The 19,177-nt window shown below is 42.0% G+C and overlaps 1 protein-coding gene across 4 annotated transcripts in view; it reads left to right on the forward strand.

The window, feature by feature from the left end:
- Brdt (bromodomain testis associated) overlaps positions 1 to 19,177 on the forward strand; it is a 57,767-nt gene that overhangs the window by 10,321 nt on the left and 28,269 nt on the right. For all 4 annotated transcript variants that reach the window (XM_085836979.1, XM_085836980.1, XM_021162657.3 and 1 more), the window contains exons 2-12: positions 26 to 167; positions 749 to 988; positions 2,221 to 2,358; positions 3,811 to 3,925; positions 7,286 to 7,458; positions 8,901 to 9,251; positions 16,166 to 16,294; positions 17,154 to 17,342; positions 18,266 to 18,438; positions 18,624 to 18,904; positions 19,011 to 19,136. In XM_085836979.1, coding sequence (XP_085693105.1) covers positions 800 to 988; positions 2,221 to 2,358; positions 3,811 to 3,925; positions 7,286 to 7,458; positions 8,901 to 9,251; positions 16,166 to 16,294; positions 17,154 to 17,342; positions 18,266 to 18,438; positions 18,624 to 18,904; positions 19,011 to 19,136 — 1,864 coding nt within the window. In that variant the 5' untranslated portion in view covers positions 26 to 167; positions 749 to 799. The remainder of the gene's footprint in view (positions 1 to 25; positions 168 to 748; positions 989 to 2,220; positions 2,359 to 3,810; positions 3,926 to 7,285; positions 7,459 to 8,900; positions 9,252 to 16,165; positions 16,295 to 17,153; positions 17,343 to 18,265; positions 18,439 to 18,623; positions 18,905 to 19,010; positions 19,137 to 19,177) is intronic.

Below are 19,177 nucleotides of genomic sequence, written 5' to 3' on the forward strand. Positions count from 1 at the left end.
CTTCCTGGTGCTTCTTTTTTCTTAGGAATTTGTAGACTTTTCCTGCTAAGACCTCAATTTGTATTTTTGAAGAACAGAAAGAAATTCTGTGACGTGTTGAAATAATTTAAACCGTCTAAGACCAAGACATACATAATGAAGCAATGCATACTATTTGTATAAAAAAGGTTAGTATTTGTTTTAAAATTTGTCATTTGTGCTTTTGTTCCTAGCCTAAGATGTGAGGGTTTTGTTTTGGACTTTTTTTTTGGGGGGGGGGATGATTTTGTTTTTGAGACAGGCCTTTACTATGTAGCCTTGGTTGGCCTGGAACTCAATATATAGACCAGGCTGACCCTACATTTACAGAGATCTGTTTGTTTCTGCCTCCTGAGTGCTAGGACTAAAGGTGTGTACCACCATGCCTAGACATTTATAAATGAACATTTAAACAAAATGTGTAATATCTTATCTATGTGGATTGTGTATGCCTATAATTCCAACACTCAGGAGGCTGAAGCAGGAAAGTCTTATCTGAGGCTGGCCTGGACTACATACACAGTAAGATGTGGGACCTGTCCCCAAAACAGCAGCAGCATACAGCCAGGCTTGGTGCTGTACTACTTTAGTGAGCTCCAGGCCAGCCCCAGAAACATAGTCAGACCCTGTCCAGAAAAACAAAACAACAAAAGTTACTTTTTTTCTTGAATAAACCCCTTGGTCTCTTATAAATGACTAAAGTACTCATTTTTTTTTTTAAATTTTTCAGGACATGTCCTCATAGACAACTTTAAAATACCAGGATCTGAAGTGGTTGAGAATGTCTCTGCCAAGTCGACAAACAGCTATTGTTAACCCCCCTCCACCAGAGTACATCAACACGAAGAAGAGTGGGCGGTTGACGAATCAGCTGCAGTTCCTACAGAGGGTTGTGCTGAAGGCCCTGTGGAAGCACGGCTTCTCCTGGCCTTTCCAACAGCCCGTGGACGCCGTGAAACTAAAGCTGCCTGTGAGCACCCGGACATGTTAACTTCAAATAACTTTCTGTTTTTTAATTTGTGTATGTGTGTGCATGTATGTACGTGTGGGTGCATGCATGCATGTGTGTGTATGTGTGCACATTTCAACATATCCGTGTAGATCAGAGGACAGCTACACCCTGGGTTCAGGGACTGAGTTCAGGTTGTCAGCCCATGGGCTTAGTACTTTCCCTACTAAGCCATCACTGGCCCAGATCTCAGGTGCTTGAATCAAGGCAGAAGGAGAACCTTGTAAGGAGCCTTGAAGCCACATGGTAGTGGACCAGAAGGAGCAAACTCAGTATCAAGATACAACCTGTGGAGACTTAGTCTGTTTTTTTTTTATAAAGCACCTCAATTAGGAATGGGCATTTAATGAAATATGGGAGAGAACTGTCACCAAGATGCAGAAGCCAAATTCAGCTCCAGCACCTGCAGGTGTCAGAGCCCCCAGCATTCATGGTCTCATGTGGGAAGTGGGAGATGGGGGCTACTTTCAAGCCTTTCTCAGATAATACTGGGAAATGGAGGATGAGAAATTCCTTTCAGAGCTAAGCTTTGGAGGAAGCAATTTTAAATTCTAAAAACCGTATTGAAAAGCTATACCACTCTTGGGAATATACCCAAAAGATGCCCCACCTTGCCACAGGGGCATTATTTATTCATCATTATTTATTTGTATGTGTGCACCAGATGCACAAGGCAGGAGCATGGAAACTGGAGGACACCATGTGGGCCTGCAGTGCCAAGTCAGGTGGTTAGGCTTCGTGGTGAGCACCGAGCACCTTTACGGTGCCAGCAAGCTGTCGGCACTGCCTGCCTTGTAGTCTTTAGAAGCTTTTCCTTCCCTCTGAAGAGCAGCGCTGTGACGACTAGCCTTGCTAGCCTTGGTTTTTGTTATAAAGGCTCTGGTAACCAGGCTATTGGCAAAGGTAATGGTTTGATTAGAGGTATATAGTTTATAAATGGTTTAAATCAATAGTTGTAGTGAAATCCTTTTCTACATGTAATGGTACTGTACTGAACCCAAGGCCTCGAAGCCTACTAAATGTATGCATACCACTGAGCTACATCTCCATCCAGTCTGCTTTAAAATATGTATTATTAGTTTATTGTGGTGCTGGGGGTGGAACCCAAGGTCTTGTGCATATTTTATGAGCTCGCGATCTCTGAACTACACCCTCAGCCTCATTCTAATAATAAAATTTGTTCAAACCTACAGGACTATTACACCATCATAAAAACCCCAATGGATTTAAATACAATTAAGAAGCGGTTGGAAAATAAGTATTATGAGAAGGCTTCCGAATGCATAGAAGACTTCAACACAATGTTCTCAAACTGCTACTTATACAACAAGGTATGGAAGCTGTTAGCACAGCGCCTCTTCTTTGCTGTTGTGTGTAACAAGTATGATTTCAAAGCCCAGGTCCTGATTAGAAGTGCTTCCGTGTTGTTTTTGAGGGGAGAAGGACAGTTTGAAACACAGTTTCCATGTCTGAAGTCAAACTTGAGTCCCCCTGCCCCAGCCTCTAGAGTCCTTGAATTATAGGCATGTCCATCATATTCAGCTTACCTATTTTTATTACAATACTGATTTTGTAATATTTTGTCATTTTTCTCTTAGTGTGTGAACATGTATAACGGTCAGAGAACAGCATTCAGGAGTTGATTTTCTCCCATAGTTGGTTATGGGGCTGGACTGAGGTCATTAGGCTCATATGGCAAGTATTTTTACCAATTCTGAGCCATCTCACTGGCCCTACTTTGCATATTTTAAGAAAAATGTTATCATAGGATTTCATAATTTTCATAATGAATCTATTTGCTCAACTTGTTTTTCAGCCCATTGGCTGTATTTTGGTCTGAATAGCTGAAAGGGGCCAAGGAAAAAATGAAATACCAAAGTCAGACTGTAACTCAGGAGGCTGAGGCAGGAAGAGTTTTTGAGTTTAAGGACAGCTTGGGTACAGTGTAGGGCACTGTGTCAAGAAGAAAAAGAAGCACTGGTGGGCTGGCTCTCTGTGACCACTGTGCAGGGTTTCCTCTGTCCTCTTGATGTCTTAGTTACAGTTGAGCACCTGATGGCACATTAATCTTGGTTAAATTTTCTAGCTATTGCCTAAGTTGGAAACGTATTGACATACTTTGCAGTGCCAAGGACTGAGCCCAACCCTGAAGTCTTATCAGGTGTCTATGGTAGAGATGTTTCAGTGTCAGACTGCAGCTTTCACATTTCCTTAGTAGGAGCTTTGTCTTTCCTCAGCGATGGGTGCAGTAAGGCTAGGGAACACTACAGCACACTAGGGGACACTACAGGGCACACCAATCTCACCCAGTCCCTACTCAGTGTGCAGGGTCAGTGACTGACTTTGCTCAGCAATGCCCCCTATTCAAGTGTAGAAATCTTAACTGCAGACTCCTTTTTGCATTGCTGTGTTGGTTAGATTACATTTTTTTTTTTTTTGAGACAGGGTTTCTCTGTGCAGCCCTGGCTGTCCTGGAACTCACTCTGTAGACTAGGCTGGCCTCGAACTCAGAAATCCGCCTGCCTCTGCCTCCCAAGTGCTGGGATTAAAGGCATGCGCCACCACTGCCTGGCAGATTACATTTTTTGTTGTTCAGAAAAACCACTCTGATCCTTTTTCAAAGGTGAGGGGTTGGATGCTAGAACTTAAGGTCTTTCCTGCTACACTGTTTTCTAAATATAAGAGATAAGACCTGCCAAAGAGTGCTGTGACATATTCTACAAAGAACTGTGGTACAGCAGCCACTCTATGTGTCCTTAGCGTATTTCCAACATGTTTTCTAGACTGGAGATGACATTGTTGTTATGGCCCAAGCTCTAGAGAAGTTATTTATGCAGAAATTATCTCAGATGCCACAAGAAGAGCAAGTTGTGGGTGGTAAGGAGAGAATAAAGAAAGGTAAGATCAGAGTGCATTATTGATGCCGACACTCTTGTGGGACGTGTGTGTGCACGTGTGTTAGAGTAAAACATAAATAAAATAGAAAGATAGAATACTTCAAAAGACATAGACACATGGAAGTCCTTTTACTTCCATGACTTTTAAAACCATTTGCCCATTTAAACAGTCTCCTCCACCTTACTTACACGGGTGGCTACCATAGAAGTGTATAGCCATGTTTCCAGTAACGTGATGATATTTATCAAATTGTCGCCTGGTTGATTGTAGCTGCTGTGGCTGTTCTCAGTGGCTCTTGTATCTGTGTGCTGTATCAATAAGAGAACCCAAATGGACTGTAGCTGAGAACCAAATGTTATTGGGTCTAAGATTTCTTTCTCCTCTAGATGAAAATATTTTACTGACTGAGCTGTCTGTTATACCCCCTTTCTTTTTTATTTTTGGTTTTTCGAGACAGGGTTTCTCTGTATAGCCCTGGCTGTCCTGGAACTCACTTTGGAGACCAGGCTGGCTTTGAACTCAGAAATCTGCCTGCCTCTGCCTTCCAAGTGTTGGAATTAAAGGTGTGCGTCACCACACCTGGCTTATATCCCCTTTCTTAATTTGTATTTTGAAATAGGATTTCTCTAAGTTGTCCAGGGTGGCCTTCAGCATGTTGGCCGGGATGACCAGCCTGCACCACCGTCTCTGGCTGTACTGAAACTCTGTATCGCTGGTCATGCTGTTTACACAGAGACGTATATAACTAATCTTAGTATTCACATAGGTTACTATAGAGCATCATCCAGCATTGATTGATTTTGTATCACTAAAAATATTTATTCTTTTGTTTGCAAACATTATACAATTTATAGTTAAATGGCTGGATTACAGAAGATTATAGTGGGTCTTTCTAGACATCAGTTTTATTAACGGTACTCTGTACCTTTTCTTTATTGTTGACAGATTTTAAGATGGGTTATGACTACTTGTGAGGGTTTTTTTCATGCATGAGACTCACTATAATTTCCTGTATTCCAACCATTTAACTATAAATTGTATAGTATTAGAACTGAAAAGACTTTTCAAGGAAGGACATATGAGGCACCACATGTGTGCATGCCCATGGAGACCAGAAGAGGGAGTCAGATCTGCTGGGAGTGGAGTTCCAGATGTTTGCGAGCCAGCATGTGGTAGAAATCAAACCCAGGCGCTCCACTCAGGGGATCATATAGTGGTTTTAATCACTAACCATGGCTCCAATTCCTACATATTTAAATTTTTTTCTTTTCCCACCCTCCATTCATCCTTCCCTCTCTTCCTGTTTTTGAGGCCGGATGTTATATAGCCCAGGCTGGCTTCAAACTGACACTCAGTGTTGGGGAGAATGGCTGTGAATGCCCAGTCCTCTACTTTCCAAGTGCTGGACCTGTGGGCAGAAAACATCATACCAGCTCTTACATGTCGTCTTTTTCCTCCCTCTTTTTTTTTTTTTTTAAGATTTATTTATGTATTGTGGCAGTATATGTAGGTACCTGCAGAGGCCAGAAGAGCTAAAGTCACAAGCAGTTGTAAGCTGTCAAATATAAGTGCTGGGAACCCAAACGTCAGGCCTCTGGAAGAGCAGGAAATACTCTTAACCACTAAGCTACTTCCCCAGCCCTTTGAATGTCGTGTTGTGTTTTGTTTTGTTTTTTAAAGAAACATTTAATACATTTTTTTCTTTTTCTAGAAGTCAGGATTGAAGCCGGGGTCTTGTGTAGGCTAAGTCTTTGTCTATCACTGAACTAACGATATCTCAGATCCTTTTGGCTTTTCATATTGAGACAGAATCTCATTAAGTTGCCGAGGCTAGCCTCAAATTCACACTCCTTCTCTGTCAGCCTCCTTTTTAGATGGAATTACAGGCATATTACAACTATACTCAGTAAGACTTCGTTCTTTTCCTGATTCCAGCATGTTGATTGTGCTCAGTCACCTTCCACGTTACTTTATTTCCTCCCCAAGCCCCTAAGGGTGGCCTCTCACTTCCATTGCCTGCCCACCAACCCCAGCAACATGGTAGATCTATGTTTAACTTTTTGAGGAGGCTTTGAGTGGATTTTGACGGCAGACATGCTAATTAATATTCCAGCAGCAAGCATGAAGCGCTTCTCTCCTCTTGCTCATTTCTGCTCATTTTCTTGGTGGCAGCCATTCTGACTGGGTTAAGGTAGAATGACAAAACAATTTTTCTTTTCTATTTCTTTTCCTTTTCAGAAAGATCTTATAGATGGCAGGCTGGCCTGTAATTCTTTAGAGAAGCTATGGCTGCCCTTGAGCTTCTGATTCCCCTGCCTCAGCCTTGCCCAGAGCTGATGGCAGACATGCATCACAATGCCCAGCTCTTTCTTTTAAAAATGTAATTGTGGGGCCGGGCATGGTGGCGCACGCCTTTAATCCCAGCACTCAGGAGGCAGAGGCAGGCAGATTTCTGAATTTGAGGCCAGCCTGGTCTACAAAGTGAGCTCCAGGACAGCCAGAGCTACACAGAGAAACCCTGTCTCGAAAAACCAAAAAAAAAAAAAAAAAAAAAGTAATTGTGATTTTCACTTTTCTAACTTTATTTATGTATATATGTTTAGGCCTGCATTTCAGTGTGCATGTATGCACTCAGTGCCCATGCATGGAGGCCAGAAGCAGGGTTAGACCTGCTAGAGCTAGAGTTGCAGCTCTAGGGAGCTACCTAGCGTGGGTGCTGGAAACCAGGCTCCAATCCTCTGTAAGAGCAGCAAGTGCTCTTACCCCAAGCACCGCTCCAGCCCCTGGATTCGTGTTTTCTTGATGTAGATATTGAACACCTTTTCTTGTATTGCTAGCCTCATACTTCCATTCTTGACAAGTGGCTTTCAGTTCATCTCTCTATTTATAGCTGAATTATTCATCTTAGTTCTTTTAAGTTTTTTTTAAAGTTTTGTTTTTTAAAGATATTGTGTGCACTTATGTGTATATGTTTCTGTGTACCGTGTGTTCTGGTATCTCTAGAATCAGACGGCTGTGGTTATGTAGGTTTATTTCTGGATCCTATATCATATTTTTTGTTGTTGTTCTTTAGGTTTTATTGTTACTTGCTTTCTTTGGCCTTCAACACATCTGGCTTAAATTTAACCTTCCAAAAATTATATTTTAGAGATTTTGATATTGTGGTTTTTCAACTTTAAGCATTTTTTTTTAAGTCCCAGGGATTCAACGTCTTGGATCAATTCTTTCAGGAATTATGACTAAATTGTCAGCAACAGTGCACTGGGGCTTATTTTTCCAACTGAATTAGATTAGAATAGGAAATGAAAAAATGGTGTTTTATGCTTATCAGGTATTTGACTCTGGTTCACATTTCACTAGATATCCAACAAAAGATAGCAGTTTCCTCTGCTAAGGAACAAATCCCCTCCAAAGCGGCAGAGAGTGTCTTTAAGCGGCAAGAGATTCCTTCTGGGCTTCCTGACATCTCTCTCTCTCCCTTAAACATGGCACAAGAAGCTCCCCTGATCTGTGACTCACAGTCTCTGGTCCAAGTAAGTTGTGTGTGTGTTTGTGTGTGTGTGTGTGTGTATGTGCGTGCGAGCATGAGTGCACAAGTGTGCAGGTGTGTGAGCCTATTCATGCCCATGCAGAAATTCTGCCCTTTTTCTTAGAGACAGAGTTTCCCACTGAATCTGGAGCTAGGCTGGCAGCCAGCCAGTCCCAGAAATCCTTCAGCTCCTTCCCTCACAGTGCTGGAACTACAGGTGTGGCCGTGCCTGGTTTTGATATGAGTGCTGGGTGTAAAGTCAGGTCTTTCTGTATCACAGCAAGCATTGTGAACTGCTTAGCTTCACTGTGCCTTTAAACTTGGTTTACTTCTAAAATGTTTATACTTTTAAAAAATTGACATGAGAATTATTTGTCAGCATGGAGTCATTTATAAAATATTTTGTATTTTTCCTTTTTGCTCATAGAAGTGTTTGTGACTGTGTGTCGTATGTGTGCCGCATGTGTAAGGTCACTTGATGGACAGAAGAGGGCACAAAATCCCCTGAAGTGGCAGTTACAGGGGGTTGTGAGCCTGTTGTAGGTGCTAGATGCCATCCATGTCTGCCCATCTATTTTCCTGTCATGGATAACGACCTAGAGTATTAACCAAATATTAGAGATTTCTTAAGTAGAATTTGGACCATTTTACTATCTCAAATAGTATTTCTTTTTCTTTCTTTCTTTTTCCTTTCTTTCTTTCTTTCTTTCTTTCTTTCTTTCTTTCTTTCTTTCTTTCTTTCTTTGGAGACAGGGTTTTTCTGTGTAGCTCTGGCTGTCCTGGAACTCACTCTATAGACCAGGATGGCCTCAAACTCAGAAATCCTCCTGCCTCTGCCTCGCAAGTGCTGGTATTAAAGGCGTGTGCCACCACTGCCTGGCTCAAATGGTATTTCTATCAAAAGCTGTCCACTTTAATCCAGGTTTGGAGGTATAGTCCTGTAGTGCTAACACTCAAAAAGCTATGGCAGGGGTATCACTACTTGGAGAACAGGCTGGAATACATTTGAGAGCAGCCTGGGCTACAGAGTAAAACAAAACAAAACAAGTGTCCATAGTTACATTGGAGTTTTTTTCTTTTAATGTAGTAATGACAATAGTTTCTTTGTTTTGTAACATTATGGGCCATGCCACCACACCTGGCATCTATAGTTTACACTTTAACATATATCCCAGCTAATTCCATCTTCTCAGAAACATAATTGGTATAAACATGACTTTGATTTTCCATCCTTCATTTGTCTTTAAGATTTGTACAAGATTTTTGGGGGGCTGTGGGAAGGGAACATCAAAGCTATTTGTTCTCTCTGTAAAAGAGGAATCATCTAATATTTAATACGTGTGTGGTGAAAATCCTCTCATAAACCTTGGTGTTGGTAATTGTTTCTTTTGTTTAATTCATGGACGGTGCCTCCTTAAGTGTGCTTTTTGTTGAACTGTTCTTTAGATTACAAAGGGTGTGAAGAGGCGAGCAGACACAACAACTCCTACCACTTCCATAGCTAAAGCACGTAGCGAGTCTCCTCCGACACTTAGAGAAACAAAGCCAGTGAACATGCCAGTAAAAGAAAATACAGTAAAGAACGTTTTGCCAGACTCTCAGCAACAACACAAAGTTTTAAAAACAGTCAAAGTAACGGAGCAATTAAAGCATTGCAGCGAGATTCTTAAAGAAATGCTTGCCAAGAAACATTTGCCGTATGCATGGCCCTTCTATAATCCTGTGGATGCTGATGCTTTGGGACTCCACAACTACTATGACATTGTCAAAAATCCCATGGATCTCGGAACAATCAAGGTAAATACTGCCTGAGTGGGAAGAGCTTTCTTTTCTTGTCTTGATTGTAAAAGTATTTCATCATTGCAAAGAAATCGATCTAATGTCCAGGAAATTGTGAAGAGAATTACATCACCAGAATACTGACACCTGAAGAGGCCCGCTGGGACGTTTTAAATACACACAGCTTATTGTTTTTCCTGTAACATACCCATCTTACAGGCTAGCGGAGATTGAACCAGGGTCCTCAGTCTTACACAGCACCTCCTCGGCCCTGGCTCTCTTAAAGCACAGTCTTGTTTCATTATTTCTATCAATATAGTAAAGTTTGTTAACGTGCTACTAAACTTTGTGTTTGCCCTCATTTCTTTTATTCTGCTGCCTCCCTCTAAGCTTATTCTGTTAGTCAAAAGCAGTGGTCATTTTTATGGATTTATAGATAGTAAACTCAGTTTATATATAGAAGTATCTTAAATGATTCTTAAAGTGAATATAGAATCCAAAACAACAGTCATTTTCTCTCAACACTTGGATGACGTTCCAGCCTCTATTTGCTGTCAAGCAACTTGTCATTCCGTTGTACCATAATTTGTCTTCCTCTCTCTAGCTCGGTATTTGATTTATATCCATCTTGTACTGGAAGTTAACCCTTTCAGTCTAAGGATCTATGTCCTAAGTTTTTAATTGTTATATCTTAAATAGTACTGTTTTATTTCTTCATACATGCAAACTCAGACCCAAAGGTTAAAGAGTACTATCAGGCCAGGCAGTGGTGGTGCACACCTTCAATCCCAACACATGGAAGGCAGAGGCAGGCAGGTCTCTTGAGTTTGCAGCCAGCCTGATCTACAGAGCGACTTCTAGGATAGCCAGGACTACACACACACACACACACACACAGAGAGAGAGAGAGAGAGAGAGAGAGAGAGAGAGAGAGAGAGAGAGAGAGAGTAGAGAGAGAGAGAGAGAGAAGAGAGAGAGAGAAGAGAGAGAGACTATGATCTGAAATAGCCATATGTTAAGAGGTAAATAAGAGTCTGTAGTTACAGTATATATATTTCAAGTAGAGAAAGTAACTTGTGGAATAGCCATGAGGTAAAGGAAACAATTCAGAACAGTATCTTAGTATGTATTTAGAACATAGGAAGAATGTGAGGGAAACCCAGAGGAGGGTAAGATGGGAAGGAGGTCAGGTCTGAATAAAGCTGCTGCAGAGAAGTATGAGGGTCTCAGCCTTAACTGAGGATTTGTGGTGTCTTGTCTGGGAGCTGGGTACACACCAGTTTCAAAGCTGTTAGATGGTTCCTGAAACAGGAAGATGTTGACTTTAATTCAGCTCTGAAATCATTCTTAATTGCCATTGATGTAGCTGGTAAAAATTACATTCTTGAGACAGATTGATGCCTCAGTGCTTAAAAGCATGGCCTGCTCTTACAGGGGACCTGGGTTCAGTTCCCAGCATCCACACAGTGGCTTACAGCTGTCTTTCCTGGAAAGTTTCAAAAGACCCATCCCCTTGTCTGGCCTCTTTGGATACCAGGCATAGGCATGCACGTGGTACACCAACATACATGCAAGGAAGATCTCTCTCTCTTTCTCTCTATCTATATATATATATTAGATAGATAGATATAGATATAGATAGATGGATATAGATAGATAGATATACATATAGATATAGATATATCAAAAGAAAAGAAAACTAACCAGCCATGATAGTGCACCTTCAGTTGTAGCACTCAGGAGGCAAACACAGGGTAGATCTCTGAGTTCAAGGCCATCCTGGTCTACACAGTAAATTCCATAGAAGCCCTGTTTCAAATAAAAACAAAACAAAATGATGGCTCCATCCTGCATCATCTTAGTTTTGTTTTGCATTTCTGCCCCAGCCTGGTGCATGATCCCCTGGCTCATGATCCATGGCTGGTGAATGCTGGGATCACTGGTGGATGCTGGCTAGGATCACTGGTGGATGCTGGGATCACTGGTGGATGCTGGGATCACTGGTGGATGCTGGCTAGGATCACTGGTGAATGCTGGGATCACTGGCATGCACCATTACACCTGACCTTGCATTTGTTTAAAGTGAGCCTCCTGTAATTCACCTGCTTGTTGGTCTGTGGATTGTTTATTTTTTTAATATTTTTTATTAGGTATTTTCCTCATTTACATTTCCATTGCTGTTGCAAAAGTCCCCCATACACTCCCCCACCCACTCCCCTACCCACCCACTCCCACTTTTTGGCCCTGGTGTTCCCCTGTACTGGGGCATATAAAGTTTGCATGACAAATGGGCCTCTCTTTCCAGTGATGGCCGACTAGGCCATCTTTTGATACATATGCAGCTATGGTCTGTGGATTGTAACTCACACCCCTGTTACCCTTATACTTTAAAAAATCTTTTCATTACTCTCTTACTGTAGAATTTCCATGTCAAGACAGTCTGAAAACACTTTCCTGTCTATTTTGCCCACAGTGCCCCCTTCATTCTCTTTATGTGTAAATGCTCATTGATTTCTTTTGTAAGTGTAAAATTTGATAAATATAGAACAATGTTTGATATTTGTTTTAAAAAGATATACATAGTGATGTCCCTCCCTCCCATTTACTTGCTTTCTGGTTAGCACACAAAGAAGTGGGTTCCTGTGACTCTCTTTCCCTTTTTTCCCTTTGTTCATTGTTGGTTGAGACCGCGTCTCACACAGCCCAGGCTGGCCTCACACTTCCTGTGTACCTGAGGATGCCCTTTACTCCTGATCTTCCTGCTTGCACCTCCCCAGAGCTAGGCTCGCAGGCATGCACATCATGCTGGCCATGATGTTTCCATACATATACATGGCTACACTTTGTTCTTGACTCCTGCTGCTTGGCTCATCCCCTTTATCCCCATAAATAGGACCCTCTTTCCTTTCGTAACATATATTCTATTGCCTTCTGTTGTTCCCTTTTTGCCTCCTCTCTTTACTGCTATTTCTACTTTCATACTGTACATATATCTTTACATATATGTACATATTGCATATGTATATACATATATGTGCAAAAATTTAAGTCTGGATTCCACATATAAGAGAGAGAAAACATATTTGTCTTTTCAAGTCTGTCTTATTTCAGTTCTCTGTTTCCTTCCTCTTCAGAGCTGAATAAAATTCCCTATGTGTGCACCACATTTTCATTAGTCATCTGTTGATGAGCTTCTCAGCTGTTTTACATCATGTCTGTCATGCACAGAAATAGCAGTGATCATGAACATGCAGGTGTCTTTGCTATGCTGATTGAGAGCCCTTTGTGGACTTACATGCTGGACCATGTGTGGCAGTTCTCTTTTGCATCTTTTTTTAAAAAATTATTTATTATATGTAAGTACACTGTAGCTGTCTTTAGACACTCCAGAAGAGGGCTCCAGATCTCATTACGAATGGTTGTGAGCCACCATGTGGTTGCTGGGATTTAAACTCAGGACCTTCAGAAGAGCAGTTGGTGCTCTTAACCACTGAGCCATCTCATCAGTCCCTCTCTTTTGCATCTTTAAAGGACACTCCATACTGATTTCCAGAGAGCCTATACAGATTTGCATTCTGACCAGCAATGTGTAAGAGTATCTTTCCTATATCTTCCCCAGTATATGCTGATTTGCATTCTGACCAGCAATGTGTAAGAGTATCTTTCCTGTATCTTCCCCAGTATATGCTGATTTGCATTCTGACCAGCAATGTGTAAGAGTTATCTTTCCTGTATCTTCCCCAGCTGATTTGCATTCTCCCCAGCAATGTGTAAGAGTATCTTTCCTGTATCTTCCCCAGTATATGCTGATTTGCATTCTCCCCAGCAATGTGTAAGAGTATCTTTCCTGTGTCTTCCCCAGTATATGCTGGTTTCCCCGCTCTTGATATTAGCCATTTTGACTGCAGTAAAATAGAAAATCAATGTCGTTTTTATTTTTACTTCCTAAGATAGATAAGGATATTGAACACTTTTAACTATCTATTGGCTGTTTGTTTTTCTTCCTTTAAGAACTGCCTATTAAATTCACTAGTATCTCTATTTTAAATGATGGGTTTTGTTTTGTATGTGTATACATATGTGACAAGACTATATAGTTTCTAGCACTAATCCTCTTCTTGTGGTCTAGTGTATGGTTGGCCAAGACTTTTCTTCCATTCCATAGGCTATCTCTTCATTCTGCTGATGGTTTCTTTTTGCTACATAGAGCTTTTTAATACTACGCAATACATCTTATCAATTCTTGTTTTTCATTTACTGAGCTGTTGGAATACTTTTTTCAGAATGCTTTGTATGGTTGTTTTGAAGTGGGATTTCACACACACACACACACACACAGAGGATTTCCTTCTGCATTACCAGTGTGCTAGAAAAGCAGCTGCTTTCTTATGCTGCTTCTGTGTACCGCTGCTTTGCTTGCAGGTGTTTGTCAACCCTGAAGGTTTTCTAATGGAGTCTTCAGCGTCTTTTAAGTACAGAGTCATGTCATCTACAAGCAGGGAAACCTGACCCTCCCTTCCCTGTGCCGTCTTTCTTATTTCTCTCTGTGTTCTTACAGCTGTAGCTAGATTGACTAGGAGTGAAGAGAATGGGTTCCCTTGTCTCATTCCTGATTTTAATGGAAATTAATTCGTTCCCCATGTCGCACAAAGCTGGTTGTAGGTTTGTTGTATATGCATCTTAAGTCTCTTTATTCTTAGTTCAGAGATTTGCCAAGAAGGACATTGGGCTCTTCTGTCTGACCTTTCTCCATCTCTTAAGATGATGGTGTGGACTCATCCTCTTTGCTTTTCCTGGGTTGCTGGCCATCCTCTCCAGGTCTGTGGCCCACTTCTGTCCCTTGTTCCCCTGGTTTTAAATCTCCCGTAAGGTCGCTGATCATTTTTACCAGTAAGTGTCTGAAATCTTCATACGATGTTTTACTCCGTTCCCTGTCTTTGAGTTCGGTAGCTAAGGAGCAGTACACTCTTCTGGGAGAAGTTCCCTTGCTTTCTCGTGGTTTTGGAAGAGTGTGGGCTTCCGTGTGTTGTGTTGTGATGTGTTGTGTACATCTGTTTGCGTACATCTCTCCCGGTTTAATTTATTTGTTTGTTTTCTTAGTGAATAGTTTGCTCTTTAGGGCTCAATTCCATTTACTGAACACCACTAAAACAGGAGAAAACAACTTTTAAACATGAGCTATAGAAGTACAGTGAAAACTGATTAAAGGTCACTAATATACCATTCATAGTCGGAAAACAAAAGATGGCAGATGCCAACGTTTAAAATGATGATTAAATGTGAAACCAGCTAGTGAATGAAGCTGTGGCAGGGAGTAGAGAAAGATGAAAAATAGAAGCATGGATAACAGAAGAGAAACAAGAAAGAAGGAGAATTTTCTGAAGGAGAAAAATACATTAGTGGGAAAATAAAGATGGAAAATTACTCAATAACAAGAAAATGTAAAAAGTTATATAATGTGAGGAGGTCAGAAAATGAGAACATCAGAGTGGGGATGTTTTTGTGTAGAAATCAGGTGAGATCACTCCTATCGGAAGCATAATAGGAAAACATCAAAAGGGAGACTAAGAGGAAACAAAAACAGATTATATGAAAATAAATTTTAAAAATGAAAGCTTTTCTTAAATATTGAAGAAATCATAGGCATAGAGGGGTGGTCAGCAGGTACACTTGCAGTCAGGCCTGACAACCTGAGTTTGGCCCCTGGAGCCCACGTGGGAGAAGGAGAGAGCTCACTTCTATGGCTGTCCTCTGATCTCCTTAAGAGATTCATTGCACACACATACACATGCACAGGTCGGGGAGGGGCAGAACAAGAAGACAAAGTTTTGACTTCTTTGAGGACTCGTCAAAATTGGAGAGGTCAGCACAGGTCAGCTGACTTGATGCTAGACTTGTGTCTCCTGCATCAGTGCTATCTCCACTTTAACTTGGTCCTGCAGCTATATATCAGGGGTCTGTGCTGCCAAGCTGAACACTGTAGCCTGTGGACTGAGCAGGTTTTCCTGATCTCTGGAAGATCCCTAGTTTCCGCCCCCTGGGGCAGCTAATGTTCTGGCCAAAGAGTTTCTTCCATAGAGAAGGCAAAGCAACCAAAGTGCTGAAATCTGCAAGTGCAGCCCTGCCTTCAGTTTCTAAGTCCACAAGCAGTAGTCACTGCTGGGGGAGGGGATGCAGCTGCAGAGTTCTTGGGCCAGATGCATGAGCAGATGGGGGGATCTACCCACTGAGCTCAGGCTTGTGGTATTGGCTCCAGTTAGTCGGTGATGAGGTGTCTCCAGGCCCCTATGCAAGACTCCTGTCACTTACACCTTTGGTTTGTTGGGATCTCACCCATCTGCTTCCTAGACTTATCCCTCACATTGGGTCTGTGACAGATCTAATTCAGGATCAAATGGGACCTAGTCCACAGCCCTCTGAGCCAGATCTCTCTCCCTCTGCCAACCCCTCCTTCTTAAAAGGTCACTGTCTCAGCAAAGACCACAGCTGGATTTGAGGCTTGTGAGAACTGTGGGTTTGTCCTGTGGGTAGAACCACCTAGTATCTTTCTCACTGGGACTGTCTGGCTTGTCTTTTGGATGTAGCTTCTATTCCTTCTTCGTCAAGTAGGAAACCATACTGCTGGCCCTATGTCTGGCTTCAGGCTCTTTTTACTGTTTGCCATCTTGCCCCACCTGTTTCTCCATATTTCTAAGCTGCCCTATCAGGCCATTTATGAATTTTCAATATTCTTTCTTGCTTTGGAATGAAGTCTTTTTAAGAGATTTCCTATTCTCACAGCATGCACAGAGGCAAATGTCTAGGCCATCATCTTACCCAGACATTGAAATATTTTCTCTGCGTTATCTTCTCCATTTCCCAGTTCATCTAAATTGTTTCATGTGAATTGACTTCAGTTGTTTGTGAATCCTTCTAATTTTTCCTTAACTCAGGGGAAAATGGACAATCAAGAGTATAAGGATGCATATGAATTTGCTGCAGATGTCAGATTGATGTTCATGAACTGTTACAAGTATAATCCTCCCGATCATGAAGTTGTGGCGATGGCTAGGACCCTTCAGGTGAGACTTTACTCGCTCTCTGGGTAAATTACCTTTGAGCATAATATATTTATTTCTGAACCATAACTCAAGAGCCAAATGATAACCTCTGTCCTTAATAGTGCCAAAAATTGTATAAATTACTTATTACACTGTGGGGGGTTGTCCGTTTAGTTGTAAGCTTTAGCAGCACACTTTTAAAAAGGAAGCTGCCTACTTCTCATAAGAAATGGATGAATCGTCAGTGAGAAGAGGGTAACAGGTCCCTAGTGGGACTGACCCTGGCCTGCTTCCGGAGAGGACCCAGTCTTGAGTCACTGAAGGTAGAACTGTATATGACATGGCTGACCTTAACTACCCAGCCCTTGAACAAAGGTCGACCCTGCTGAGAGACATAGCCTAGAAGTGTGCTGAGGCATGAAGTGCAGACAGAATCATCATGCTGCGCTTCTTCTGGTGTGTCTTAAAGATGGCTGCCCAGATATCTCCATGTGGTTTTTTTTTTTTTTTTTTTTGGTTTTTCGAGACAGGGTTTCTCTGTTTAGCCCTGGCTGTCCTGGAACTCACTTTGTAGACCAGGCTGGCCTCGAACTCAGAAATCTGCCCGCCTCTGCCTCCCAAGTGCTGGGATCAAAGGTGTGTGCCACCACCGCCCGGCCATGTGTACTTTTAAAGGTGTTCTTGTTGCATTAAATCAGAAATGGAGAAAACCAAACCAGGTGGTGCATGCCTACAATCCCAGCACTCTGGAGGTGGGCAGGAGGATTTGAAGTTCCAAGGCAGTCTGGGCTACATAGTGCACTCCAGGCCAGCCTGGACACGGTGAAACTCTGTCTCAAAATAAACCAAAAAATGTGAACAGGTTAATTTTGCATTGTAGGATGTTTTTGAACTACATTTTGCCAAGATTCCCGATGAACCTATTGAGAGTATGCATGCATACCACCTTACAACAAACAGTGCACAAGCCCTCAGCAGAGAAAGCAGCAGTGAGGCCTCCTCAGGGGACGCCTCTTCTGAAGACTCTGAGGATGAACGAGTGCAACATCTTGCCAAGCTTCAGGAGCAGGTGGCCATATATGACGCAAGTGTTGATGGTTCCCAAGCGGCTAGTCAGTGGTGCACTGTTTGCAGAGTCACAGCTGTTATGTTTAGATCACCTAATGCCATCTATAGCTTTAGTTGCATCACCTGATGTTTATAGCTTTAGTTAGGTTTTGGCATATTTGCCATGTTTAAAATTTCCTACTCAAATATCTGTATGCTATAATTCTAGAGCCACTACCACCACCTCTTATTCCTCTCCCTCCTCCTCTTCTTCCTCCTCCTCTTCTTCTTCCTCCTCCTCCTCTTTGAAATGGTCTCATGTACCCAGCTTGTCATAAACTTCTGCTCCTTCTGCCTCCACCTTTCAAGTGCTGGGATTGTTGGTGTGCACCATGATGCCTGGGAATTATTTACAATTCTGCTATTTGCATTTATAGTCTGAGTAGTTGATTCTTACTGAAGTGATTTCTGGTATAATGTGGAATATTTTAGAATGAGATCACTTGCTACTTTCTGTGATAAAATAGTAACTTTTACTGAGGTCATGTCTGAAGACTAGGGCTGGAGAGATGGCTCAGCAGTTATTAGCACTGGCTGTTCTTCCAGAGCACCTGAGTTCAGTTCTTAGCATGTGTACCAGGCTACTCACAACCACCTGTAAGATAGATATAGCTTTTGAAAGAAACTTTAATACAAAGAAATGTTGGGCTGTAGTGTTTTTATTACTATACTATGTTATACTATACAGTTTGTTTATTATTTATTTATTTATTTATATACCCTTCAAAACACTGAAATTCCAAAATGAAGCAAAATCCTGAAGGAAGTAGAACATGACATGAATTTCACAAAGGGTGGCATTACTTTGGAGTACCATGTTTTTCTGGTATCTTTGGTGCTTTAGAGACATAAATGTTTAAAGGCTTTTATTTTTTCCTTTCCCAGCTTAATGCTGTTCATCAGCAGCTGCAAGTTCTATCCCAAGTTCCATTACGTAAGCTGAAGAAAAAGAATGAGAAGTCTAAAAGGGCGCCAAAAAGGAAAAAGGTTAATAACAGAGATGAAAACCCAAAGAAAAAGCCTAAGCAAATGAAGCAAAAGGAGAAGGCCAAAAGCAAGTAAGCATGTTCAGTGAGTGACTGCCCAGGAGGCAGGCTCAGTGAAGGACCACACGGTTAGCCTGTGCGAGGGCCTGGATCAAGATGAACCGAATGACTGTGTGATGTGGGTGCATTGTATGAAATTCCCACATCAACAAAAATGTGTTTAAAAAATATGAAACTAATATATAATTTTGTTACAGTCAACCAAAGAAGAAAAAGCCACTTTTGAAATTGGAAGAGGAAGACAATGCGAAGCCTATGAACTATGATGAGAAAAGGCAGCTGAGCTTGGACATAAACAAACTGCCAGGAGACAAGCTTGGTCGAATAGTTCATATAATACAGTCAAGGGAGCCTTCCCTGAGAAACTCCAACCCGGACGAGATCGAGATCGACTTTGAGACCCTGAAGGCATCCACACTTAGAGAACTGGAGAAGTATGTCCTGGCCTGTCTGAGGAAGAGGTCGCTGAAGCCCCAAGGTAGGCCAGGCCCAGCCCCATCCCTAAGTCCCGCCCCATCTTGCCTCTAGGCCACGCCCCACCTCCAGGCCCCTCCCCACACTCACGGTTGCTCCTCCTCTCACAGCAAAGAAGGTTGTCAGGTCTAAGGAGGAGCTCCATTCTGAAAAAAAGCTGGAGCTGGAGAGGCGGTTGCTGGACGTCAACAATCAGCTGAATTGTAGGAAACGGCAAACGAAACGTCCAGCAAAAGGTAGGTGGCGGTTTCTCCGCGCCCACCCGTGAGCCCTGACC

Source organism: Mus caroli, unplaced genomic scaffold, assembly GCF_978045245.1.
Source record: "Mus caroli unplaced genomic scaffold, Mus_caroli_1 scaffold_4, whole genome shotgun sequence".
NCBI lineage: Eukaryota > Metazoa > Chordata > Mammalia > Rodentia > Muridae > Mus > Mus caroli.